This window comes from Anolis carolinensis, chromosome 2 (assembly GCF_035594765.1).
Source record: "Anolis carolinensis isolate JA03-04 chromosome 2, rAnoCar3.1.pri, whole genome shotgun sequence".
Taxonomy (NCBI): Eukaryota; Metazoa; Chordata; class Lepidosauria; order Squamata; family Dactyloidae; genus Anolis; species Anolis carolinensis.
Genome location: NC_085842.1, coordinates 274,286,065 through 274,313,987, shown reverse-complemented (window position 1 = coordinate 274,313,987; position 27,923 = coordinate 274,286,065). Strand labels below are relative to the sequence as shown.

At 42.3% G+C, this 27,923-nt stretch overlaps 1 protein-coding gene across 1 annotated transcript in view; it reads right to left on the bottom strand.

The window, feature by feature from the left end:
- st8sia4 (ST8 alpha-N-acetyl-neuraminide alpha-2,8-sialyltransferase 4) overlaps nt 1-3,000 on the bottom strand; it is a 129,695-nt gene extending 126,695 nt beyond the window's left edge. The window contains exon 1 of the mRNA XM_016994827.2: nt 2,544-3,000. Within this exon, the coding sequence (XP_016850316.1) occupies nt 2,544-2,656 (113 nt within the window). The 5' untranslated portion in view covers nt 2,657-3,000. The remainder of the gene's footprint in view (nt 1-2,543) is intronic.
- Between the last annotated feature and the right edge of the window lie 24,923 nt (nt 3,001-27,923).

Below are 27,923 nucleotides of genomic sequence, written 5' to 3'. Positions count from 1 at the left end.
ACCTCCCAACAAAAGATTCTCCCAGGCAGGAAGAAGCCAGGACATAAACCTGCAAGGCTTTTCAATGATAATCAAAGTGATTAATTGCAATCATTCACACTTGCCTCCAACAGGCAAGAGTTCTTTCTCACGCCCTGGTCGTTCTATGGATATATAAATCTCCCTTGCCTAGTTTCCAATAGAGCTCACAACCTCTGAGGATGCCTGCCATAGATGTGAGTGAAATGTCAGGAGAGAATGCTTCTGGAACATGGCCATACAAAACCAAAAACTCATAGGAACCTCATGAAAGCCTTCAAGAACACATGGACAACACAAAAAAGGTTGAAATGGCATTCTGCAATAAGTGTAGACTCATATAATGCAGTTGAACTTCTACTTCTACAGTACACTGACTATATCATGCAGTTTCAAACGGTATAATATGGCTGTCTAAATGGTGCTCCCATGTCTACCTGCACCCCCTCCTTTCTTTTTTTCTTTCAACACAAAACAACAAAAATACCCTGGGATTCCACTTTGACCCTGCGCTGGAGAGGTATGTGTTCCAGTCCCCTTTGCACAGGATGTTTGGAAAGTTCAGGGAAAGCAAACCTCTGAATAGGTTGCCATCACTTGACAAGATGAGAAGAGGTCACCAAGCCCCAAGTGGGAAGCACAAGGAGGGTTGGAGATTTGTTGCAGCTCAAAGGGAAGAAGAAAACACAGTCTTTTGTAAGAAGCCAGAAAGAAGGTTTTTGTTTCTTGCACAACAAGATCAGTTAGTTGTTGAAGGCTTTCAAAATCTGGCTCCCAGTATTAAAAAAAGAACAACACTCGAAAACAGGGAAATTCCAGACAAGAAACCATCAGGGTCAGCTAATCACCTCCGAACAAAGGATTCCCCCAGGCAGGAAGTAACCAAGCTTTGAAGCTTCAAGGCTATTCAATGCTAATCAAGGTGACCAGCTGCAACATTCATACTTGCCTCAAACAGACAAGAGTTCTTTCTCCCACCCTGGACCTTTCATAGATATATAAACCCCACTTGCTTAGTTTCCAACAGACCTCACAACCTCTGAGGTTGCCTGCCATAGATGTGGGTGAATCATCTGGAGAGAATGCTTCTGAAACATGGCTATACAGACAAGAAAACTCACAGCAACCAAAGACCAATTTGCTTCGGTGAGTCTCTTAACCCTCCCCCCCACAAAAAAAAAACGCAGCAGAAGCTGATTTAGAGATATATATGGGACACACACCATCTAAGCAAGTGGCTAAGCTGAACCTCTGAAGGAAACATCCAAACTACAGGGCGAAATAGGGGCATCCTAGCGACAAGTCTTATCAAGGCTTTGAAGTCAATGGGACTTTCCTGTGAAGTTGTCAGGTTTATGAGCTATTTGCACGGAATCTAAAGATGACAAAGGGATACAGGAGGATTGGAAGTGAGAAGAAACTCCCCGACTTAAGGTGCATCTACATAAGGCCTGAGCCAACTTGGTCCCTCCAGGTGTTTTGGACTTCAACTCCCACCATTCCTCACAACCTCAGGCCCCTTCCTTTTCCCCCTCAGCCGCGGCTGAGGGGGAAAAGGAAGGGGCCTGAGGCTGTGAGGAATGGTGGGAGTTGAAGTCCAAAACACCTGGAGGGACCAAGTTTGCCCATGCATGATCTACACTGTAGAATTTATCTCAATGCAGTTGAAGCATGACAAGGTCTATCGCCATTTCTGCCAAAGGGTGCGGGTGCCTCACCAACCACACTACAACTCCCAGCATTTCCTAGCTATGAAAGTGGCGTCAAACTGCATTCTCCCTACGGTGTTGATGCTCCTCTAGCTGCTCTTCCAGGGCCCTTCCACACAGTCCTATATTCCAGAATATCAAGGCAGAAAATCCCCCATTATCTGAATGTGGACTGAGATAACCCATTTCAAAGCAGACACTGTGGGATTTTCTGCCTTTATATTCTTCGCTATAGGGCTGTGTGGAAGGGCCCCTAGTTGTCACTTCCAGGACCAGCTTCCTAGGCATCCCTACTTTAGTATACTTCACACTGAACTGCCGGGAGGGCTGCTGAATGCCGGTCAAAAGCTAAACTTCTGGGAGGAATGCCACTCCCCCTTCTATCTATCAGCACGAAAACGGCAACCGCCGCTTTCTACAGCTCAAGCCGCTCGCTCTTCGCAAGCCCACTGCTTGAAACACAGAGGAACAGGCACACACACTGACGCACACGAGGCTCACCCAACAGCCCACGATTCCCTTCCTCGCCTGACCTGGGGTCAATCAAGGAAGGCGCGGGGCCGTCAATGGTAGGTAATAGAATACCCCCCTCTTTGGTCTCCCCATTCCCATTGACCTAAAATTGCAGACCGAATCCTCTCTCCCAAAAGCCGGCGAGACCGTAAGGAAGAGGGAAAGGAAACCACAACCCAGTCCGTCCCCTGCTGCGCCCAAGGGTCCCCCCATTGATACCCACACACCCGTCTCCCTTTCTTTGTCACAGGCGTTTCTACAAGACAAGAAAGGCAACCCAAGGCTTGGCATCTGGGCATTTACCCGCTGGGTTGCGCCTCCTGGTGCTCCTCGGTCCTGGCGATCTCTTTTGTCTTGTAAAAAATCAGGAGGATGCTGATGGTGCAGATAGTCCACCTCTTCCGGACCGAACGCATGTCTCCAGCACAACAAGATGATGTCTCTAGATAGATAGATATGATCGATGGGATAGATACCTCTCTCTCTCTCTTTCTTCTGCTTCCTTTGTTTGGCAGGATGGAGAGGGAGGAAAACGGAGGAAGAAAATGACGGTTGAAGCCAAAACAAAAGCAGGCGTGCTGTTTAAAGCCACGCGGTTGCGGCGGCTGCTGCGGCGGCTCCTGGCGCGGTCCCTCTCGCTCCTCCTCCTCCTCCTCCTCCTCCTCGGGGCAAAGTCCCGGCGCCCCCGAGCCTCTCCCGGCGCCGCTCTCCCATCGCCTCCAGTTGCAGGCACAGCCCAGGCGAGTGCCGCCAGTCGCCGGGGCGTCGCTTGGCCCCGCCCAGCCCGTGGCGGGGAAAGGACGAGCCGCAGCCGGCCAATAGGGGGCGAGGGGAGGCGGAGCCCAAGGACGCCCCAACTTCAGAGGGAGAGAGACCTGGACGCGCCTCGGAAGCGATGCTGCTGCCTGGCGCCACCTTCCCTGCCCTGGCTCACGGCAGCCGCATTGGAGTGGCAGAAAAGGCGAAAGATCCTAGAATCGTAGAATCAAAAAGTTGGAAGAGACCTCACCCGCCATCCAGTCCAACCCCCTGCCAAGAAGTAGGACAATCACATTCAAAGCACTCCCGACAGTTGGCCATCCAGCTTTTACTTAAAAGCCTCCAAAAAAGGAGCCTCCACCACAGTCCGGAGCAGAAAGTTTATTTATTTATTTACTTACAACATTTACACCCCGCCCTTTTCGCCCGAAGGGACTCATTTCCATTTCCGAACAGCTCACACAGTTATCACCAAGGTGAAAGAAGAAAATGCAAAAGCTGGGTTGCAGTTAAACGTCAAGAAAACCAAGATCATGGCAACTACACCTATTGATAACCTGCAAATAGAAGGAGAAAACGTGGAGGCAGTGACAGACTTTATATTTCTAGGTGCGAAGATCACTGCCGATGCAGACTGCAGCCAGGAAATCAGAAGACGTTTACTTCTTGGGAGGAGAGCAATGGCCAACCTTGATAAAATAGTGAAGAGCAGAGACATCACACTGGCAACGAAGGTCCACATAGTCAAAGCAATGGTGTTCCCCATAGTAACCTATGGATGCGAGAGCTGGACCATAAGGAAGGCTGAGCGAAGGAAGATAGACGCTTTGGAACTCTGGTGCTGGAGGAAAATCCTGAGAGTGCCTTGGACCGCAAGAAGATCCAACCAGTCCATCCTCCAGGAAATAATGCCCGGCTGCTCACTGGAGGGAAGGATATTAGAGGCAAAGCTGAAGTATTTTGGCCACATCATGAGGAGACAGGAAAGCTTGGAAAAGATCACGATGCTGGAGAAAATGGAAGGAAAAAGGAAGAGAGGCCGACCAAGGGCAAGATGGATGGACGGTATCCTTGAAGTGACTGGCTTGACCTTGAAGGAAATGGGGGTGACGACGGCCGACAGGGAGCTCTGGCGTGGACTGGTCCATGAGGTTATGAAGAGTCGGAGATGACTAAATGACTGAGCAGCAGTTCAATGTTCAGGTGGAATCTCCTTTCCTATAGTTTGAAACCATTGTTCCATGTCCTAGTCTCCAGGGCAGCAGAAAATAAGCATGATTCCTCCTCCCTATGACTTTCTCTCACATATTTTATACATGGCTATCATGTCTCTTCTCAGCCTGTCAAAGTATATCTCACTACAGACATCAGAAGAACTGTAAGGCCAAGAACAAGCCATGAGAGTAAAGACAAAGATCCACCCAGAGGAAAGGTGTTCTTACCATACATCATGGGAACCACTGACCGCATAGGATGCAATGAAAAGGATTATGTGCATCCACACTGCCATATTTTTTTTCATGTCAGGAGCACCTTGAGAAACTGCAAGTCGCACTTGCCCAGGGGATGCCCCGATGTTTGATGCTTTACCATCCTTGAGGGAGGTTTCTCTCATGTCCCTGCATGGGGAGCTGGAACTGACAGAGGGAGCTCACCCGCTCTCCTCAGATTCAAATCACCGACCTGTCAGTCAGCAGTCTTGCTGGCACAAGTGTATAACCCACTGCACCACTGAGAAGTTATACTACATTATGAGAATACATTATATGGCAGCATAGATGGGGCCTGAGACTGTCATACTTTGACCATATCATGAGAAGTCATGACTCACTAGAAGGCAGTTAGGAAAAGAGGATGATTGCCCTCCAAATGGATAGTCATGGAAGCCAAGCTCTCTCATTCATGTGCCATTAACAACAACAACAAATTGAAAAATAAATTCTACCAAGGAAACCACCATAATCAGTAATAATTTCAAGTAACACTACAACAGTTTAGAATTCTCAGCCAGAGAGCTCCATTGCCTGAGTGTCTCACCAAACTACAACTCAGAACCCCATGAGATGGAATCCAGCAAATTAAATTAAAATAATAGCAGTATATTGTGTGATTGGGTCCTTAAGACACCACGGGATGCACTTTGTTGCCTCTACAAATGTTTACTCGGTAAAAATCTTGCCTACATCTCCTTTATAAGTGTGGTAGGCTGGCCTGACAAGGTGAGAAAGTCTGGTATGGTCACCCTGTAGCTCTGTTGTAGGACTACCCCAGACATGATCTAGCAAAAGTTTTTATGGTGGTATTATTAGTCAACATATTAAAAGGGAAATAACTAAAACATTAAGACAGGGATTGTGGGTGAACCCTCAAAGGAATAATAAAGATTCCATGCGATCGATCCTTACAGAGCTGCTTGGGTGTAAGTTATAGTGAACATATGAACAGCACTTCTAAGTGCTTGTAAGAGTCTCTATATTTAAGGATGTTTCAGTGATAATAAATGAGAAAAGTAATATAGTCTCCCACTGTGAGTTTCTTTAGGTAACCAAAATTATTAACAACCTGCCTGCCAATGTTGAGCCTGCAATTTAAAGACACTTTTAAGGTCTGTTCATCCCAGTAGCCCTAGCAGTAGAATCAACTGGCATATACAGCCCAACAACATCTGGAGATCCACTTGATTCCCATGATTCTCCAAGCTCAACCAAAGATGTGAGTCCTCTAGAAACCAAATGTTTTCTTTTTTCTATGGAGTTTTCTGCAATTCGCGCAAAGCATATCTGCACAGAATGACCATCTTTTCCCTGTGTACAAACAGAGAGAAAGCATAAAAGGGGACGGACACACACAACACACGTGTGTATGTTTCCGAAGACACTAACAGCCCAAGAAATTGATTACTGTGAGTTTTTGGACTGTATGGCCATGTTCCAGTAGCATTCTCTCCTGACATTTCACCTGCATCTGTGGCTGGTGTCTTCAGAGGTTCTGTTGGCAATGAAGCAAGTGTATATATGTATCTGTGGAATGTCCAGGGTGGGGAAAAGAACACTTGTTTGTTAAAGCAAGTGTGAATGTTGCAATTAGCAGACTTGACTAGCATTGAGTATCCATGAAGCTGCAAAGGTGGTCAGTGAGGATATTTGCACAGAGGTAGAAGGAAGATAGATGCTTTTGAATTTTGGTGTTGAAGGAAAATCCTGAGAGTGCCTTGGACCACAAGAAGATCCAACCAGTCCATCCTCTAGGAAATAATGCCCAACTGCTTACTGGAGGGAAGGCTATTAGAGGCAAAGATGAAGTATTTTGGCCATATTATGAGAAGACAGGAAAACTTGGAAAAGATCATGATTCTGGGGAAAATGGAAGGAAAAAGGAAGAGAGGCCAACCAAGGGCAAGATGGATGGTATCCTTGAAGTGACTGGCATGAACTTGAAGGAACTGGGGGCAGTGACGGCTGATAGGAAACTCTGGCGTGGACTGGTCCATGAGGTCACTGAATGAATAAACAACAAAGTTTAGGTTTTGTTGCATGGAGGCACCCTCTGTTTGGGTGGAAAGGACCAAGAAGTGCCTTTCCTTTGTAACACACTCTTCAACAAGGCAAAAGAATTTTCATTGTTGTCATGTGGCTTAAAGTCATACCTACATTTTACAATGTGAAAGCAAACCTAACAGTGCTCTTTTTTTGGTCAGAATTTGTTAGTCAGAATTTGCTATTCTGGTTGGAAGAGTGTGCCTTGCCCAAGATCACCCAGTGGGTTTCCATAGCCACGTGAGGATTTGAACCTTGGTCTTCCAGTGTCCTAGTCCAACATTCAAACCATTACACCTTGATGGCTTTCACATTTAAACTTTTTTGCATTTATAAAATTGTACAAAATTGTCATGTCAAAATTGTCTCTGAAACAGACTAAAATGTAGTCCTTGCTATCTCAGAGGGAAAGGAGTGTGTGTGTGTGTGTGTGTGTGTGTGTGTACTTTCCCATTTATGTGAGGGCAAATGAGGTCACAGTCTACATCCCTTGTCCCAAAATGCTTCCTAACTTTAGCAAAAGAACTGAAAGATGAGAATCTGAAAATAGATGTTTATCATACATGATTTATACTAACTGATTTCCTTAATGCCAGAATGTCTGCATTATCATTGCCAAGAGTTTGTTACTGTTCTGCATCTGATTCCATTCTGAATCTCATGGTCAACAACTTGGCCATATGCTCCACTGCCTCTACTTCTATTACTGCTGTGCTTTCTTTTCCCTAGTAAAGAAAATATAGCAACTGTTCATATCATAGAAAAGTTTAAAATATAATAAACTGCTACTACAACTAAACCAGTATAAACAAAATCCTGAAAAACACAAGAACCAATAAACAATGCAAGATATTATGTAAGGCTCTACCCTCTTGAGCCATCAGTCTAATGAAATATAGAATTCCATATTGGAATGACTGAGTTTTAAATGTAATTGCTTGTTTGTTTATATTATGCCTTTTTCCACCTTGGGACAGAAGGTGAATTGCAAAAGTTAAATCAAATGCAACTAAAAGTACAAGGGATAAAATATAATTAAACTTTCAATAGTATTAAAAGGAATTAAAAGCATGCCCATTTGGATAGAGGAACAATACATATAAACAATACAGCATTTATTAAGAATCATTTATCCATGAGCAATTCAAATGACTACTAATGTTTAAAAAATCTTCACTTATGGAAGGATAATAGGAAGAGTACTAGTCTGATTTCTCTAGAAAGAAAGTTCCAGAGCCTGGGAACAATCACTGAGAAGTTCCTCTCGTGTTTTCCATGTCAGTATATCTGAAGTATTAACATTATAGTCCTGAATCCGAAGAACTAGGCTGCAATTTATGAAATCTCCTGCTATAATAAAACTTAGGAACAATCCACAATATAAACCAGAGTTTACTTGCCTACCTTGGTGGGATTCTATACAGCCATGTTTTTCTTAAAGTACATGACACTCCAGAATGCTGGTATTGTTGACATTGGCGCTTCTTTATTATGTTCACAAGGGTTTGGATATTGTGGGGAAGCAGTCAATCGAGCCTCAATATCTGTCTAGAAATATCTACTTTGAATGTCCCAGGAGGAAAAATCTTAATTGAACATCTCTGAAGACTATTCCTGGCTCCTTTAAGTATCTGCAGAGTTGTTTGTAGAGTAAAAAACAAAACAAAACACAATACACATGACAGACGTACATTTTCTCTTACTAGGTGGTGCTGGACCTGTGCTAGAATAGCTGACTGGAGCCCATCCAGACAGACCCAAAATGTGGGACCTGTTGGAGGCATTCAAATGAATTAAAAATGAATTAATTCAGAATAACTTCGGTTATTCCAAATTAATTATATATATATTTATTTATTTACAGTATTTATATTCCGCCCTTCTCACCCCGAAGGGGACTCAGGGCGGATCACATTACACATATAGGCAAACATTCAATGCCTTGACATAGAACAAAGACAAGACAAATGCAGGCTCTGAGCTGGCCTCGAACTCATGACCTCTTGGTCACAGTGATTGGTCTCAGCTGGCTGCTCTCCAGCTTGCGCCACAGCCCGGGCCCTCATTAGATCTGGGCCTTCCTGAAAGTAGTCTCAGGACTACCCGGGAGTGAGTCCCCATTTGCCATCCCGAACCTTTTGGGTTCCTGGAGCCCAAAGGTCTGGGATTTCGCCAACCCACTCCTCTCCCAAGCCTCCAAAACAATCCCTAAAAGTGAAAAAAAAACATGTAGCTGGCCACCATTAAGGTTCTCCTTGCATCCTCCTGGTATGAGGAAATTATGTGTCAGGAAAGGGGGGAGGAGGGGAGCTTTTCCTCCTCACCCCCACCCCCATCTCCTGCTGTGTCATTTCTTCATGCCAAGAGGACGCAAGGAGGACCTTAATGGCAGCCAGTTAAGTTTTTTTTTACTTTTAATAGTTGATTTGGGGGGCTTTGGGGTGGCTGCTTGCCATCCTGATTGCATGTAGTCATCCTCCCCAGAAAAGCCTGGATTTTGGGTGGCTTGTGGAGACTGAAAGTCACGCTAAAGCTAGTTTTTAAAACTCGCTTTGTATACCGGTAGAAGCGCCATGAATGGGAAAGGGTTTGTAGATGTAGCAGAATAGTTTTACTTTCTCTATTAAGTGATCTTCAGGTTGATTTTCAAGTTGATATGGCTAAGTATGGGGGAAGTTAATGGTGGAAGTTAAATCATGTCTCTTAAGGCCCTTTCACATAGCCATATAACCCAGAATATCAAGTAAAAAAAACCCCACAATATCTTCTTTGAACTGGGTTTTCTGAGTCCACACTGCCATATATTCCAGTTCAAAGCAGATAATGTGGGATTTTATTCATCTGTGTGGATGGAGCCTGAGTATAGGTTAGATCAGTGGTTCTCAATCTGGGGTCCCCAGATGTTTTTGGCCTTCAAATCCCAGAAATCCCAAGAGCTGGTAAGCTGGCTGGGTTTTCTGAGAGTTGTAGGCCAAAAACAACTGGGGACCTCAGGTTGAGAACCACTGAGCTAGATGGAAGAAAGCTTTGCTGGGCAATTTTGTGTGATGATCATTGCCTTGTCTTCACATTTTTCTGCACTGCCTATGCCTAAATCCACCACATAATCACTGTTGACATAGCAGACCCATCATAGCATGCATCTGATGAATTGGTCTGCTTTCCAACAAAGCTTATGCCAAACCATATTTGTTAGCCTTTATGGTGCTACAAGACTTTTTGCTGGCATATCCACAGCCATGGTACACAGACAGAGCAGTGAGATCACATGTATTTGTTGAAATGTTTCCAAGTCCTATTAAAACCCTTGTTCATATGGGCAGACTATGGCTGAGGTCCAATAGTGGTTGAGCATAATGTAAATATAAACTGGCAGATATTTTAATAGCTATTATACTGAATACGAATGTAGTAAAATGCCGGAATGAAAACTCATTGTACTGTGTACTCATAATGCATAGAATCAATGCACATTGACATGCTACATTGTATACTTAAATGTGCTACTGCATATGCAGTAGTCCCACATGTAAAACTCTGCTTATGCCACCATCGGCTGGGTATGATGTTTGCACGTTGTTTGAAATCAGTACTCTGTATGTATAGCACAACTTACACCTCTATATTAAGACCACATTAGGGGGTGTTGTGTGATATTTTTATGTATTTTACATTGTTTTAATGGTTTTAACTTTATATTTTTAATGCTTACAATGTTTAATCCTTTTAAAATATTTGTATGTTAGATATTATTTCACACATTGTTATGGTTTTTATTGTTAGCAAATTTGAGTCTCCATTGGCAGAGAAAAGCAGAGTATAAATACTAATGCTAATAATATATGTATTGACAGGATGCACACAAGAGTCTGCACATGCACAAATTGTTGGTTTATTTTTCATTATTCTTTATTATCTTAATTATTATTATAACAGTTTGAAATAATTTGGAGTTCCATCTTCCGAGTGTTATTTTAAGACTCTTTCAAGATGGTTTTAACATAATGGCCATATTTATGTAACATCTTTAACAGTTTGCATATGTATATCGTAAAATGAAATTGTTTTTTATTATCTGGCCAGCAGCACAGAAAAGTTAACTGTAACAGCCCAAGGTTAATACTTTAGAACCACTACCTATTTCTGAAGGGAGGAACTCATTATCTAGCATCATTAAGCAATTGAATATTGAATTCCTTCAAGACAAGGCTCTGTCTCTCTCAGCACATGGCTCTGCAGTTGGGAAACAATGTATTACAGACAGGAAATGGCATTGATAGAAAATCTCACCTTTGAAGCAAAGGATACTGACTTAATGCTTCTGTGTCGCCTTTCTTTCGTAGATGTTTGCCTGAACCATTATCACTTTGAACTAAACCAAATATTGGGTATGGTCTTGCAAGAAGCCCTTTGTTTGAAGAAGGTCCTGTGTCTTACAGAAACTCACTGTTAGAGCTGTTCGGCAGTGGAACTCTTTGATCCGAAGTGTGGTGGAGGCTCCTTCTTTCGAGGCTTTTAAGCAGAGGCTGGATGGCCATCTGTCAGGGGTGTTTTGAATGCGATTTTCCTGCTTCTTGGCAGGTAGTTGGACTGGATGGCCTGTGAGATCTCTTCCAACTGATTCTATGATTCTATTATGCCATGCTTAGGTGCATTAAAAAGAGTTCCAAATTCAGGACAAATAACACCCAATTTAGATCTACTGAAACCCAAGAACTTGAGCTGCTTGCGTCTTTCAGGTGGCCTCTTGCTGAAAATCACTGGCCGAGTTTAGGCCCACACCTGGTGAAATAGATGCCAAAGCTAGGCTTTGCTCCAAGCTGAAATTACTCTTACAGATCCCAGAATCTATGGTTTTAGGCAGAGACTATTTTTGACTCCTTCTGTAAGCCAGTCCTGCTCTGACTTAGAAAATTTTTGGCAGCACCTACACTGCAGAATTAATGTAGTTTGACACCACTTTAACAACCACAGGTTACGTAATACTATGGAATCCAGGGAGTAATAGTTTGGTGAAGCACCTGCACTCTTTAGCAAAGAAGGCTAAAGACCTTGTAAAACTACATCTACCATGATTCCATAGCACTAAAGTCATTGCAGTTGACGTGATGTCAAACTGGAGTAATTCTACAGTGTAGATAATCCCATTAACTTTCCCTTCTTTCCTTTCACTGTTCCATGCAGGAGCGCCCTCAAGTTTCTGTTTTTCTTTCAGTTTTTAATAACAAATAAATTATACAAATCATACACAACTAACATTAACACAAAACATACAAAAATCAGTTAAAAATATATATTTTATACAGGTAATCTCTATGTGCACATGGGATATATGTATATGCATGCTTAATATTAATAATTCTTATATTGCTCTCTTCTCTAAAATGCTAGTATATGTTGAATTGGTTTTATTCCTTTTTCTTTGACAAATATATATTCTAAGAATTTGTCCCATGTTACCTTAAAATAATATCTTTTTGTTAATCCCTTTTTACTATTTATTTCACAAGGCAGTTTATCATTTATTGCTATGTTCCACACCTCTTTGTACCAATCATTAATTTCATAATCATAATTTTCTTTCCATTTTTGACTATAACTAATCTTAAAGCAGTAACAAAAACTACTATTAATTCTTTCTTTTGCCATTCCAATCTTACGTCTCCAAAATTTAATAGAAGATATTAAATAGAATATATTTGGATTTTTTTGTAGAGTATGACATTAATTTCAACAAATACTTTATCCCATTTTTTTGTATCTTTTCATGCTCCCACCATAAATATATTTAAGTCCCTGTTTCCTTATTGTACCTCCAACAATTTTGTAGGTTGTTTCTATTGTAATAACTTACAATATGTATGTACCACCTCCAAATTGTTTTATACCGTGTTTCCCCGAAAATAAGACCTCCCCAAAGAATAAGACCTAGCAGGGGTTTGGGGGGATTGCCAAATATAAGGCCTCCCCTGAAAGTAAGACCTAGCAACTAAGGCTGCAGCAGAGTTCCATTGGGAAGCATGGCTGCAGGGCTAAAGCAGCACTCATACACACACCGGAGGGAGGGAGGGAGGGAAAGTGCTTGCTTTCTGTGCCTCCCTCCCTGGCTGGCCTTGCCTTGCCTGTCCCCCAGCCGCGGCTTGAAAAACCTTCAGTGGCTGCTGCTGCGCTGCCGTTTCTTCCTTCTCTCCTTCCTGGCCATGCTCCCACCTTCCCAGAGGCTTCTGATTGGCTCCTGGAGCCCGGGCAAGGGAGGGTGGGAGGGAAGGAACAGGGCTTTCCACTCATCCTCAAGGCTTCTGTGCTCCTTAAAGGTACAGGACGCATTGGGATTCTCCTCTCATCCTTATTCCTATCCTATGCCCTGAAACATTATTTTATACTATTATTCTATTGCCATATTATTATCATCATATTCTGTTACTATTATTATATCCCATTATTATATTATCCTATTAATATATTTTATATCATTATATTATATTTTTCTATTATTATTATTATTATTATTATTATTATTATATCATTATATTATTATTCTATTATATTTTCATATTATTATATTATTATTCTGTTATTATTATATTCCATTTTATATTATCCTATTAATATATTTTATATCATTATATTCTATACTATTATTCTATTATATTATCATATTATTATTTTATCATTATTAGCATATTCTGTTATTATTATATTCCATTTTATATTATCCTATTAATATATTTTATATCATTATATTCTATACTATTATTCTATTATATTATCATATTATTATTTTATCATTATTAGCATATTCTGTTATTATTATTATATTCCATTTTATATTATCCTATTAATATATTTTATATCATTCTATTCCATTCTATTATTCTATTATATTATCCTATTATTATTATTATATTATTATGCTATTCTGTTATTATATCCCATTATTATATTATCCTATTAATACCATATTATTATCATATTCTATTATTATTATATCCTATTATTATATTATCTAATTAATATATTGTATATCATTATATTATTATTATATTATCATATTATTATTATAGTATATTATATTATTCATCATTCATGACTACATTGAAACTAGAATAGAGAGAAATCTGTTATGGTTGAGCCTTCGGGCTCCGGTAATGAAAGAAGGGGTCGTAAGACTCCTCGAGAGTCAGACACTCTCGAGGAGCGTGAAAGGAAACGGCTCCGGGATTTGTTTGCAGAGCCGACAGATGAGGACTCATTTGAGGGTTTTTCTCAGGGTTTGGAGGAAGAGATGGCCAGCTCGGAGGAGGATGATATGGAATGGACTCGTATGAGGGAGGATTTGGGTGTTGGGGAAACAGGCAATGAAAGCATGGGAGGTGATTGGCGGGTTGCAGGATCAGACCCATGGACTGGTTGGAGGGATGGAGCGGGATCCACAGCTGGGGATGCTGTGGGGCGTAGTCGAAGGTGCTTAAGCTCTGATTAGGATGATGATGTTGGGGCGTCTGGAATTGGGATGGCAGCTGACAGCGATGATGAGCTTGAACTGTGATAAAATGGGGTTTGGGACCAATGTCTAATTGCGTTGGGCAAGGTAATCTGGATGGACGCTTGGGCTCTTGCTGGGGAATTTCCTGAAGACGGGTGTGATTCATTACTGGATATGTAAGTTTACCAAGGACACTGGGCATTGATGGCGGGAGGAACTGTGCGGGGTTTTTCTCTGTGCAACTTGTGTTTAATCTTGATAGCTTGGACCTCCGTCGTCTTTTTGACGGGCAATACCTACTTTCACTGGATTGACGCTGGACTGACTGACTACGATTCCGGATTAACCCTTCTGCTGGCTATCGGTGAGACCTTTGGATTCCTTGACGACTACGCTTGGCTATTGAACCTCTGGACCGGATTGGGACCCTGCTGACTGCCGTTACCCTAAACCTGAATCCTGACTATGACCACGCTTTCGTTCGCTGCAGGAAGGAATAAACAAGCCTGGTTTACTCCCCTGCTGTTCCTGAGTAGCAGAGAGGAATCTGCCACCAGTCTTTTGTTTACATTCTAACTCCTGTTGATCCTCTTTTGTTTGCATTGTTTGCCAAGCTGAAGTAAGCTCTTTGATTTAATCCGGATTATACTGCTGTTTAACCCGATTTATCCCTTTGAACTGTTTAAGCTCGAACTGAGCTGCTGTTTTGTTATTTAGCACACTGAAGTCAAGTGTTTGCCTTGTTCTTTGTTTCCTACGGGCGTTTTTAGTTCTGTAACCTCAATAAACTGAGTTTTGTTTTACTTGCTGGCGTTCTGTCTCTGACAAAATCAGTGTGGAAACCTTGTGAAACCTAAACTGCAAGAGGTACCATAGATTGTTGCACATGTAAATAATGGTAGTAACAAGAAATTCTTGATAGGATTCACGGTTTGTCTGGTTATGCTGATTTGTGATGACAACTACTTTACAGTATATAATAAATGTTCATTTTGTTATTCAACAATAAATGTGAGCTCTTCTTCATGGAAAAATAAGACATCCCCTGAAAATAAGACCTAGTGCATCTTTGGGAGCAAAAATTAATATAAGACCCTGTCTTATTTTCGGGGAAACAGGGTAACAATTCTCTTTAATATGGCCCCAAGTTTCAGTGGGCCCAATAAAAGTTATATTCTGACATCACTTACATCTGTCCTTGAGAGAACATTTCTCTTCACATTGCAGATTCCAAAAACTGCCCTCCCCTTAACTGGTGTGTGTAGTTTGCATGTCTAGTTGCTTGTAAACATCTGATCACCTCAATAATTTCATAGAATTTGCTTAAGCAAGGAATACTCAAAGATGGTTTTTTCCAGTACTAACCAGAATGTGACCCTGCTTCCAAGATCAGACAGGATCTGACACCATTAAGATATTTAGGCCCTGTATGTGTATTAGGGAATGAAAAGTATAACATTGCCCTTACTTTCAAAACTATTTTTTCATTTCATCTCGCCTTCATCTTAGCAATCTCTACAACTTCAAAATTCTTAATTAGTTAGTATCTCGCCATTCTAAAGCAACTGTATTTTGGTATATACTGGTTAATTATCATTCTTCCCCACTGCAACTGTTGTGTATATCCTGAATATGGTATGCTTAGTAGGATTTGAAACTCAAGGGTTATTTTAGTTCAATTTTCTAGGCGGGTTGTTGCCAAAGTTAAATGATCCTTGATAGGCATATATACACAGATATGCATGAATGTATTCATGTGGTCTGAGGGGATTGTTGTTGTGTGCCTTAAAGTCATTTCTGATTTATGACAACCCTAAGGTGAACCTATCATAGGGTTTTCTTGGCAAAATTTATTTCGTGGAGGGTTGTCATTGCCTTACTCTGATGTTGGGTTTCTGTGGGCAAGCAGGGATGAGAATCCTGCTTTCCAGAGACCTAGTTTAACACACAAACCACTACACCACAATGTCTCTCTGTTCTGAGGGCATACCTGGTAGCAAAGTTTAGATTATGAGGACAGAGCCAGTACTTCTTTCTTAAGAGTTGAAGAAATACTCTGTATAGCTGGAATGGGAAATGTGTGGTTTTTCACAAGTTGGTAGACTAGACCTTCCCCTATTCCTTATTAATAGGAATTGCAGTCCAACAGCATCTTGAGAACCACATGTTTCCCACCTTTGTATGCCACTAAGATCACGTTTATCTGAAATGAATTTTTAAGTTTTTATTGGCTTTTCCTTAAAAAAAAAACAGTAATAGGTCAACATTGTTTTAACATTCTAGTGATGCAGGCAAAAAGAAACAAGAGTTCAATAGATGTGGAAAATACATATGTGTCAATTATTTTAGAATGCATTTTTGACCTTTTTTGTATTGAAATGTTGGAGAATTATGGCAAAATTAGAAGTTCCCAGTGACATGTTTTATTTATTATTCAGCACTGAGTGCAATCTATTATTCATGTTCTCAGACTATGGTGTATTGCATTTGACTCTGGAAGACCCCAGATTCAAGTCATTGCTCAGTCATAAAACCTACTAATCCTTATGAAATGAAGCACCCTATTCCATCTTGAATGAACTCAGTGGAATGTTAACACTTCTAAACAAGAGAAGACTCGAGAATACATATATTTAAAGTTTAGAGCTGATTGATCTCAGCAGTGTTCCCATGCATTTACATAAACAAGAAGTACCTTTTCCAGGCACCTGGCATGCACTCAATAGATTTATTCACTATATTTCAACCAATTGAAGAACAGCTACTTCAAAAGCAAACAACCATTAAATCCAAACAGCTGTTCAGTTCAAAGCATATAAGCTTTATTTCTTCAATGCAGAATTCACAAAAGGGTACTTTCTTAATACAGTCAGATTTTTGTATCCATGGGGTCTGAAGCCATGAATTCAACCACTCACATCTCAAAAATATGAGGAGGAAATCCATAAAGCAAACCTTGATTTCACCTCCTGAGCACTATGCTTGAATTTTTGCCAATGTGTTTTACTTTGCTGTAAGCCACCTTGAGTCCCTTTGGGATGATAGGATGGTCTCTTCAACAACAGAAAACAAGCTTACTCCATCTTTTCCATCCAGTGGTAATATCCATATATTTAAATATTACTATCATATTTCTTTCAGTTTTCTCTTCTCCAGTCATACCCAGCTCCCAAAGCAATTTCTTGTAGAGCTTGATTTCTAGATCTTTTGCCATCTTGGTCATAATTCTTTGCTTGTCAATATTCTTCTGGAATGGGATATACTATTCTAGGTAATGCTTAATCAAAGCAGAAATGTGTGGTACTGTTACTTTCCTCAGTCTGGATACTGTAGCCATGGAGGCTAAAACCACATTGGCTTTTTTGGCCATCAAAACACATTATTGACTCATATTTATGTTGTGGTCTACCAAAACTCCTATGCCTTTTTCAAACATACTATTATCTTATGTGAGAAGAAGGCTATGCTTGCCATGTTTTGGTATAGATAAATAGTAGGCTTGTGCATTTAGGCTCAACCTCAAGCTGTTTCTGCTATCCAAATTCTGGGGGTCCTGAAGATCCCTTTTCATGTACTTCCCGAAAACAAGTGGATGCCTGAATGAGCATTTTTCTGGCTGCAGCCAGATCCGACCCATTGGCAGCAATTGGGGGGGGTCATAGACTCCCTATCCTGTCATTTTTAGTGCTGTCAAGATGAAAATGGCCACACTTGGAGGACACATCTACCACTGCTGGCCCACCAAGTTTCATAACGTTTGGGTCATCCCCTGGTTTTTAGGATTTTTTTTCTTTCTAGAAATAAAATTTTCTTTAAAAATCCCAAAAAGGTAATCCCGCCACTGGCTCCGCCATGTAACTTCTCCAGGAGCAGCAGCAGGGCACCATTCCTTCCTGCCAAATGTCAAAGATGCACTTCTGTGTCATGGAACCCAGTTACAGGGCTTTGGTAATTCAGCTCTGTAACTGGGAGTCATAACATAAACAATCCCAGAAGCACCTGGCAGAAGAAGATAGAATACGCCTGGGAACTTGGGGCCGAAAGTATAAACAAACATAATTGGTTTAGTGTGTGAAAATGGTAGTAATGTGATATTGGAGGTGGGGCTTGATGATGATATTTACGTGTGGTGTTACGTAGCATCAAAAGTTATAAAAATAGTTGTATGTAAACATTGAGTCATTCCTGACTTTTCCAAAGTCATGTGTTCTTCAATAAAGATTGGATTTGAGAGCAGTTATCTCTAATCTGCGTTCAGACTGATCCTTTGAAGTGAGCAGGACAATTAAGTCAGGAATCCAGTTCTCACCCTCCTGCAAATTTGCAGTGAAGTGATAATGAGCAGGGAAGGAGATCAAAGCCATGACGGAGCAAAGGGGCCTCCACTGGGAGATCGGCCGTTGGCGGAAGAGACATTGCAAGCCATAGCTTCCTCTACGGGGTACCCCAAGCCGGACGGTGTGACTCAGAGGATTCCCAGAGGGGGAAGAGGCGTTCCGGCGGCGGCAGAAACCAGCTGGGGATCTGGAGGAAGCATGCCGGAGACCGTGGCCCTGCGGTTATCCATCCTGGAAACAAATTTATCCAGGCTGTCGGAAACCGTGGGGAGGTTGGTGCCACTATTGGAAGAGAATCTCCAAAGGGAACCCATCCAATATGGCGCCGAGAGAGAGCCAAGTAAAGAAGGAGATTGGAGCCAGAGGGGCCAGCGAGCGTCAACGCAGAGTCCCGTGGCGACAAGGGACGAGGGGGACGAGGAATACTGGCAGGAACTGCAGTTCCGAGACAGAATGGCGCGCGAAGTGGAGCGCCAGCGAGCTCTGGGAACTCTGAGGCCGCCATCTCCAACAGAGCTCCCAACCCCCCGGATGGGCGTCGGGGTGGAAAGGCCACTGGGGCCAGGGATCGGGTCCAGTGGATTTGCAGACGGAGGCGGAGAGGAGCAGGGGATCCAGGAAGAGGAGGAGGATGTGCCGTACGACGAGGAAAGGCGTGATGAGGGAGCTACAGCGAGGCCAGTATGCGGATGGGCGGAAGGGCCGACAGCGGCGGCAGACTTTCGGGAGCCGCGCAGAATGACCACCGGAGTGGGGCGCGGCGTGTTCCAAGGAGCCACCCGAGGAAACCTGATGCAACCCTTCCCCATGCCTCCCAGACAGCATCAACGGGCCGCAGAATGGATGCCGAGAAGGGAAGATCTCAAACTGGAATACGGAGGGGAATCAGATGAACTGAACTTTTTTCTAATTAGCATCAGAGGATACATGGAAGACAATGCACACACATTCCCCTCCGAAGCAAGCAGGGTTCGAGCCATCGGCAACACACTAAAGCGAGGAGCAGCCAGCTGGTACGTACAACTCCATGCCAGACACGACCCATGTCTGAGGTCAGTACCCCGCTTCCTCGCCGCACTGGAAAACCGGTTCAGAGACCGGCTAGAACAATTGAGGGCTCGAGACCAGCTGAAAGGAATAAAGCAGAGGGACAGAACAGTGCCCGAGTACGCAGAGGAATTCCTCCACCTCGCGGAAAGGGTACCAGAGTGGTCTGAAGTGACCAAAGTGGAGTTATTCAAAGAGGGACTACGCCCCGAGATTTTCAGCTGGGCAGCGCACAGAGATGACCCCGAAACGCTCCAGGGATGGATTCAACTAGCGGGGCGCGTCGAATCAACCCTGACCCAAATAAAGCGCTTCAGAAGCAGCGGCGGCCAGCAAAGACCGGTGGCGAGAGGTCGAGGAGAAACGAGGAAGCAGGAAAGACCCGGAGGGAGGCCGGGGATTCCCTCCAGAGGAGACGACAACAAACCTAAACCGGGATGCTTTGTATGTGGGAAGACGGGCCATCGAGCAGCAGAATGCTGGGCACGGAAGGGGGAGCCGCCAAAACCCCCAAAGCCCAAGCCAGCAACCGGGAGGCGCGCGGAAGAGGAGGTGCAGGCCCCAGAATCTTCAGAAAAATTGGTGAGTCGGGACAAATGCATGATAGTAGTGCCAATCTGCCTCTCGGGACTAGAGAATCAGGCCACCTGCAAGGCATTTGTGGATTGTGGTTGTTCTAGAAATATTATAACTCCGGAATTAGCAGGAGCGCTGAAATGCCAGCAGATGGCGCTTGACTCCCCAATTGCATTTTCGCAGCTAGATGGATCAGTCGCTGCTGGGGAAGTATCTACAAAGGAAATACGGGAGGTCCCATGTAAAATAGGCAAATGGGAAGGAAGAATATCCTTTGTAATAGCCCCTATTGCCACATACCACGTAATATTAGGGATACCATGGCTCGAACAGGCAAATCCTGAAGTAGATTGGAGAGGAAAGAGCTTAGCATTCAAAGAACAGCAGACGCAATGGGAGATAAGCAAAATTGCAGAAGAGGAGGACGAGGAAGATGAAGCAGGTGAGATAAACCCACAGCTATTGCCACCTGAATACAGAGACTTTGTGGATGTTTTCAATCAGAAAGAGGCCAGTAAATTGCCTCCCAAAAGGAATATAGAAGTAGAAATTGAAATAACCCCAGGAGCAGACTTACCAAAACCAAAAGTGTATCCCATGTCCGTGCAGGAGAAGGAGGAATTGAGGAAATATATTGATAAAAACCTGGCGCGAGGCTTCATTAAGCCATCCAACTCTCCTCTCGGAGCCCCAGTGTTATTTAGGAGAAAGAAAGACAACTCCCTACGATTGTGCATTGATTATCGAAATTTAAACGCAATTACTAAGGACAATAAATACCCTATGCCCTTAGTAAAGGATTTAATTACCGTATTGAAGAAAGGGAGCATATTTACTAAACTTGATTTAATTGAAGCGTACCATAAATTGAGAATAAAACCGGAGGATACTTGGAAAACTGCATTTTCCTGTGCATTCGGCCATTTTGAATATGAAATTTTGCCTTTCGGTTTAAAAAATGGAGGGGGTTGCTTTATGCAGCTTATAAATGAAATACTACACCCATTGTTGTACAGAGGGGTATTCATATTTCTTGATGATATCTTGATTGTGACTGAAGATAAGGAAAAGCACGTGAAATTGGTCCGGGAAGTTTTGCAGAGACTAAGGGAAGCAAAGCTATACGCAAAACTGTCCAAATGTGAATTTAATAAAACTCAAATTGACTTTCTGGGGTATCGGATATCTCCAGAAGGGTTAGCTATGGATCCAGCTAAAGTATCAGATGTAAAAGAATGGGGAGTGCCTCAAACAAGGAGGCAATTGCAATCGTTTCTGGGGTTTGCAAATTTTTATAGATCCTTCATAAAAGGCTTCGCGCAAATAACCGCACCCCTTACTGAACTTTTAAAAACAAAAGGGAAAGGAGAGACAGCAAAAGTAAAAGCTCCTGGCGCCAAACTAAGTTGGACGCCAGAATGCCAAAAGGCATTTGAAACCCTAAAAGAATGCTTCACAGAAGGACCCATTCTAAAACACCCCGATATCAGGAGCCCTTTCATAATCCATTGCGATGCCTCAGACTGCGCGTATGGGGCAGTACTATTGCAAAAGGATCAAAATGGGAACTTAAAGCCCTGTGGATATTTGTCCCGGAAGTTCAGCGAAACTGAAAAGTGTTGGCCGATATGGGAAAAAGAGGCACTAGCCATATTAAAAGCCTTAGAATGCTGGCGACACTTTCTCGAAGGAAGCGGAATCCCATTTGAAATTTGGTCTGACCATAAGAACCTCCAGTATTTAAAGTCCCCTCGGAAATTGTCCCCCAAACAGATTAGATGGGCACAATACTTCAGCAGGTTCGATTTCCAATTAAAGTTTTTTCAAGGGAAGCAGAATGTCTTGGCAGATGCTCTTTCACGCATGCCTCAACACGAAGGAATACCCACAGCAAAAGAGGGAACAATATTCTCTGATAAACAATGGGGCTTAGCTGTCAGGACAAGAGCACAAACCCAAAAGGAGAACACTGCTATGGTTGAACTCGACGGAAAAGATAATTGGGGAAACGAGCTGAAACAGTCTTATGAAGGAGACCAATGGATCGCGTCCAATGCAGAACAGGGGGAGCAGAAGGGGGGATTTTGGTTTGTGAACAAGAAACTGTATATCCCAGCAACATTAAGGATCAAGATTTTGCATCGTTTTCACAATAACCAGAGCGCTGGTCATACAGGGATTACAAAAACAACCAAAGCAATAGCAAAACATTGCTGGTGGCCAGGGATGAGGAAGGACATAAAAAATCATGTTGTTCAATGTGATGATTGTGCCAGAAATAAATCGAGAGGAGGGAAGCCAATGGGATTATTACAAACAGTAGCAGAACCTACCAGACCTTGGGAATGTGTAGCTATGGACTTTGTGGGGGAACTACCGGTTAGCAAAGGACATCGTTATATTTGGACAGTATTGGACCTGTTTTCTAAACAGGCCCACTTTATAGCACTGACGAAACTACCATCAGCCGAGAAACTAGCTGAATTGTACATAAACCACATTTACAAACTGCATGGATGTCCCAGTAGAGTAATCAGTGACAGAGGAGTACAATTCACAGCAAAATTTTGGGAAAAATTCCTGGAAATACTAGGAGCAGAAAGGAGTTTAAGTTCTGCTTTTCACCCCATGACAAATGGGGCGGTAGAACGTACTCAGCAGACACTTGGGCAGTTCCTTCGAATGTACTCTAACATGAGACAAAATGACTGGTCTCGGTGGTTGGCTTTTGCAGAACTAGCTTTTAATTCGACTATACATTCAGCAACAAATAAAACCCCCTTTGAAGTAGTTTACGGGTATGAAATACAGCCTCTACCCCGGATGCCAAGATGGACAGAGGATGAGGGAACAGAGGCGGGGAAATGGAAAACACAAATGGTGGAATGCTGGAGTCAAGTGACTGCATCATTGAAGGAAGCACATAAAAAGTATAAAGCGTTCGCAGATAAAAAGAGAGTGGAAGGTGATAAATTGGAGAAAGGAGATTTAGTGTGGTTAAGTACCCAAAACATCAAACTGGGGCTACCTTCGAAAAAATTGGGCCCTAAATATATTGGACCATTTAGAATACAGGGTGTTATCAACGAAGTGACTTTCCAGTTGGCATTGCCAAGAAGTTTGGGGAAAATACACCCTGTATTCCATCGTAGCTTACTGAAAAAATATATGGGTACTTTGGACAAAATGGACACATAGAATTATTGTTTTGTTTCAGGTTTGTGATGAAGGAAGAACTGAAGGGGAGGACGAAGAAAAGGAGGGCACCATGTCATGGAACCCAGTTACAGGGCTTTGGTAATTCAGCTCTGTAACTGGGAGTCATAACATAAACAATCCCAGAAGCACCTGGCAGAAGAAGATAGAATACGCCTGGGAACTTGGGGCCGAAAGTATAAACAAATATAATTGGTTTAGTGTGTGAAAATGGTAGTAATGTGATATTGGAGGTGGGGCTTGATGATGATATTTACGTGTGGTGTTACGTAGCATCAAAAGTTATAAAAATAGTTGTATGTAAACATTGAGTCATTCCTGACTTTTCCAAAGTCATGTGTTCTTCAATAAAGATTGGATTTGAGAGCAGTTATCTCTAATCTGCGTTCAGACTGATCCTTTGAAGTGAGCAGGACACTTCTGTATAACACAGCCCACTAATTCACTTTCTTTACTAGTAAAAAAATAGCAACTTCCTCTAAATCCTTTACATTTCTTGTTCTCACAACATATTGGAAGAGGCCAGCAGCCCACAAGCAAGCAAGCAGCATGTCTCCTTATTAGAAAAACACTCCTATATAATCCAGAAATTATTAGGCATTGGTGGTAAGTTTTGATAGGAAAGTAGTTTTCTGAGAACAAGACTTTGCTGTTTGCTGGAATTCCTATAATTATTAATAACAATAATATTTTAAAAGTACTACTTTAATGAAAGAGAGAAGGGAGGAGAGAAAGAAGCTAAAGGCTTTAGTAGAGGCTTAAGGGTGATTCAAAGCTCAGAGCCACCCTAAAAGAAAAGCACACCCACAAACGCCGCACACTCACCCACCCGCACTTTCAAACTCCCAGTCCCACTAAATAAAGAATCCATAAAATAAAGAAAAATAAAAAAGATTCAGTGCTATAGAGTGGCCAAGCTAAGCCAAAAGATAAAGCTGAGAGCAAGCAGTGGCAAGGCAATCAGACTGAAACACCTTTCTAGAGCCAGGATGCAACTGAACAATGGAGGCACTCACCCCATTAAATAGAGACAGTTTGCCTAAGACACATCATGGCTGATTTTATATTCTGATTGGCCCAACAGGCAGGGCTTACAGGGAAACCCTATGCGGACACATGGTAGCCTCTCTGTGTGCAATGTGATCCCAAATGGAGCAGAAGGTGGTGTGACTGGTAGCCACATGGTCCGACTCTGTCGAAAAAAAAAATGGTGGCAGAGTCCTTGCCATTACAGGCATTCGAAGAAGCCAAAGGCAAATGGCCAAAATGAATCCATGCACAAGTTTAATAAATAGCATCCTCATTAAAACCTGCATGTATCCTGAGAACCACAAGTTAAGTCCTTGTTTCAGGAACAGTTGGTGGGCTTGCAAGAGAGGGCCTTCTTTGTGGCTGCCTCCACATTTTAGGATCCTTTCCTAGGGAGTGGCCCATTCCTTGCTGTCCTTCCATTTGTTGGCAAAAGCTATCTTTATTCAGACAGGGTTTTTTTGTTTTTTTTTTTAGAATTGAAGGCTTTTAACAAAAGGATGTTAGTGCTGTGTTGTTTTAAACTATATTGTTTAATTTCTAAAAATTCTTTTTAGAAGCAATTCCAGAGTTACAAACATCTGACTTCTAGTTAAGAATAGGGGTGAGACAACAGGAAATGAGAGAAATCTACTCATAGGAAATGAAATCCATTCCAGAAAGAGTTATCATGGGGAAAAGGTGTATCCACTGAAGCTTTATCACCGATCCTTGTTTCTACAAGCCACATTTTTCAAAATTCAATTATCAGATGAACAGAAAGTGAGTTAAATCTTCTGTACAGGGGCACAAACAGCAAAACAAACACCACATACTGTAGGTGTTAACCCTTCCGCATGCTATCCAAAGCCCACTCTGTCTGTCTGTCTGTCTATCTATCATCTATCTATCTATCTATCTATCTATCTATCTATCTATCTATCTGGCAGGAGTTACACTTAACAATGTACCTTTTTTGACTCATGTACAAATTCAACTTAATAACAAACCTACATAACCTATTTTGTTCATAACTTGGGGACTGCCTGTATATGTTTTAATATGGTTAATAGCTTAATTTGGTTTTAAAGTTGAATTTTGGTATAGTTTTAATTGTAAACTTTGAAATGTGTAAGCCACTTTGATACTAGTATTGGGGGGAAACCACAATAATGATCATGGGGATGATCATGGGGATGAGGTTGATAATGATTTCTTTGTTCTGCAGGATGGTACTTCTGTTTTTCAATGGCAACTTATGTAAAGGAGTTTGCATATGAATTTGAACAGATGGCATCCTTCAGATCTCATTCAAACATTAGTATTTTCTTCCCTCCCCAAAATGTTGCATGCTGTTCCATTTGTTTGATATCAACAAACTGAATTGTTTTTCTTCTCATACACTCACTGGGTCCATCTGATTGAATTTGTAGACTGAATGTACTCTATTCAATTATACACCATAATTAAATGTAGTGTAGACACACCTTTGTCATGGGAAGAAAAGACTGCCTCCTCAAAAACACTGATAGCCAATATTAAATTAACTACAGTGGAACCACAACTTAAGAGCATCCCAACATAAGAACATATTGAGTTAAAAGCCATCACTCAGCCTGGGTGTTGCTTTAACATACGACCATCATTTTTAGTTAAGAGTGAACGCCAGAGGGATTGCTAGCACCAGAGGGAGCTCTAGGACCAGAGAGAGCACTAGCGCTTTAGGGCTTCAAGGGAGCAGCCTCTGTGCCTTTGTGTCTTGTGCTCTTATCCAGTTTGGGAGATTGCTGTCTGCTTTGCTCTTGTCCACTTTGAGGAATTTTGGATTAGTTGAATTTGGTTTTTATTCCTGATATGTTTGGATTCATGAAGAGAAAGTGGGAGAGCAGGAGAGGGAGGAAGACTGGAATGAGTACAGTATGAAGAAAATTATACTTCTGCCTCTTCACAATTTTGCTTCCTTGCCACAACTTTGTGTATCTACCATTCTTTTTTATTGTTCTATGTGAATGTGCAAGTTTTGCCTTGCTGTTACACTGGTCAGCACACATTTTGTTGTCTCAAATGTGCTTCCTTGCCACAACTTTGGGCTTCTACCATTTTAAATTTGTTTTGCCATTTTTATTGTTCCATGTTAATGTGCGTTTATACATTATTTGTTATTTATACAGTACATTTTCTTATGTAAAAACACGTACCAAAATGGGGGGGGGGGTGTTCAGGGGGCTGGAACAAATGAAACTCTTAATTAATACAATTTCAATGGTGAATTCGCTTTGAGATAAGAGCAATTTGAGTTAAGAGCTCTGTCACAGAATGAATTAAACTCTTAATTCAAGGTATCACTGTATTTACATTTTGAAAAACATGTCTTTGCTCATCATCAAAAAGAGAACATCTTAGCCTCACATTGGATTTCACCACTCAGGGAAATTTACCTGACTTGATACTTTCACCACAGTTCAAGGACGGAGCCTACCAGATCTCATTAAACAGCGTAGAGCTACTTCTGACAGAGCCCATCCCCGAACTGTAGTGAAAATGTTGTAGGATGGAGCAATGAGGACACAGGAGGCATCCTGTGTTCTCATTGCCAGCAATGAAGTGCGTGCGGGGGGGGGGGGGGGGGGAGCCGAGCAGCAACGCTTTCCCCCATGGAATGGAAGGCAACGCTATGGGTGCTGCAGGGTGTGGGACAACAGATTTCCCCACGGCCCACTGGATTTTCCATGCTGCTGGTAAGTGACTGAATGTGATGAGGTTCATAGATGAATTCCACAGGCTAAGAAGGCTAACTCCTATATCCTCACCAAATGAATCTGTCGTGGTGTGGGATTGACAGAAAACCTCCAAAGCTCCCAAAACTTGGGGCACTTCCAGATAGGCCAGAATCCATGCCAAATCCCATCCCCACTAACCCCCCCCCCAAAAAAACTCTGGGTTTTCCTGGGGGGGGGCTACATGCCATCCCAATTACAATTGGGATAGCATACAGCCACTCCGAAGCCCCACAAATTTATCCTTAAAAATAAAATAAAACTTACCTGGCTGCCATAATATTCCTCCTGACGTGCCAGGAGACAGGGGGAGGGCCAAAGATTTCCCATGATTTTCTGGTGCATCAGTTTTTCATGCCAGGAGGGCACAAGGAGGATCATTATGGTGGCCAGGTAAGTCTTATTTTATTTTTAGGGCTATATTTGTGGTTTGGGGGGAGTGTTAGGTGCCCTTTTGGTTTTTTTGGGCTGCTGGAGCCTGAAAAACCAAAGGTGGCTGTCAAGGACAGAACGCCACAAGATCAAAGATAACAGAGTTTATTGGATTTACAGAACTCAAAATGCCCGTAAAAGACAAGGGCTAGGCAACATTAGCCTCAAAAAGCAAAAAGGGGCAAGAAAAACGTTCAAAAGATAAACCGGATTAAACCGGAGTTTAATCCGGGTAAAATCAAAACAGCTTGCTTCAGCTTGGGAACAAACAAAACAGAAGCTGGGAAACAAAGAGTTCAAAAGAATGTAACTAATTGGCAGCAGATGCCTCTCTGCTGCCAGCACTATGTTTTGAGTAACTTAGAAGTCACTCCTACACACAGCAGGCAATTTCCAATACAACCACAACAGCCGAGGATTGAAGCAGTAGAGTAGTCCCAGTTCTTTCCGAAGGTCGATAGGCAGAAGCAGACGTTTGCAGTTTTCCCAAGTCCAGTAGGAGAATCCGA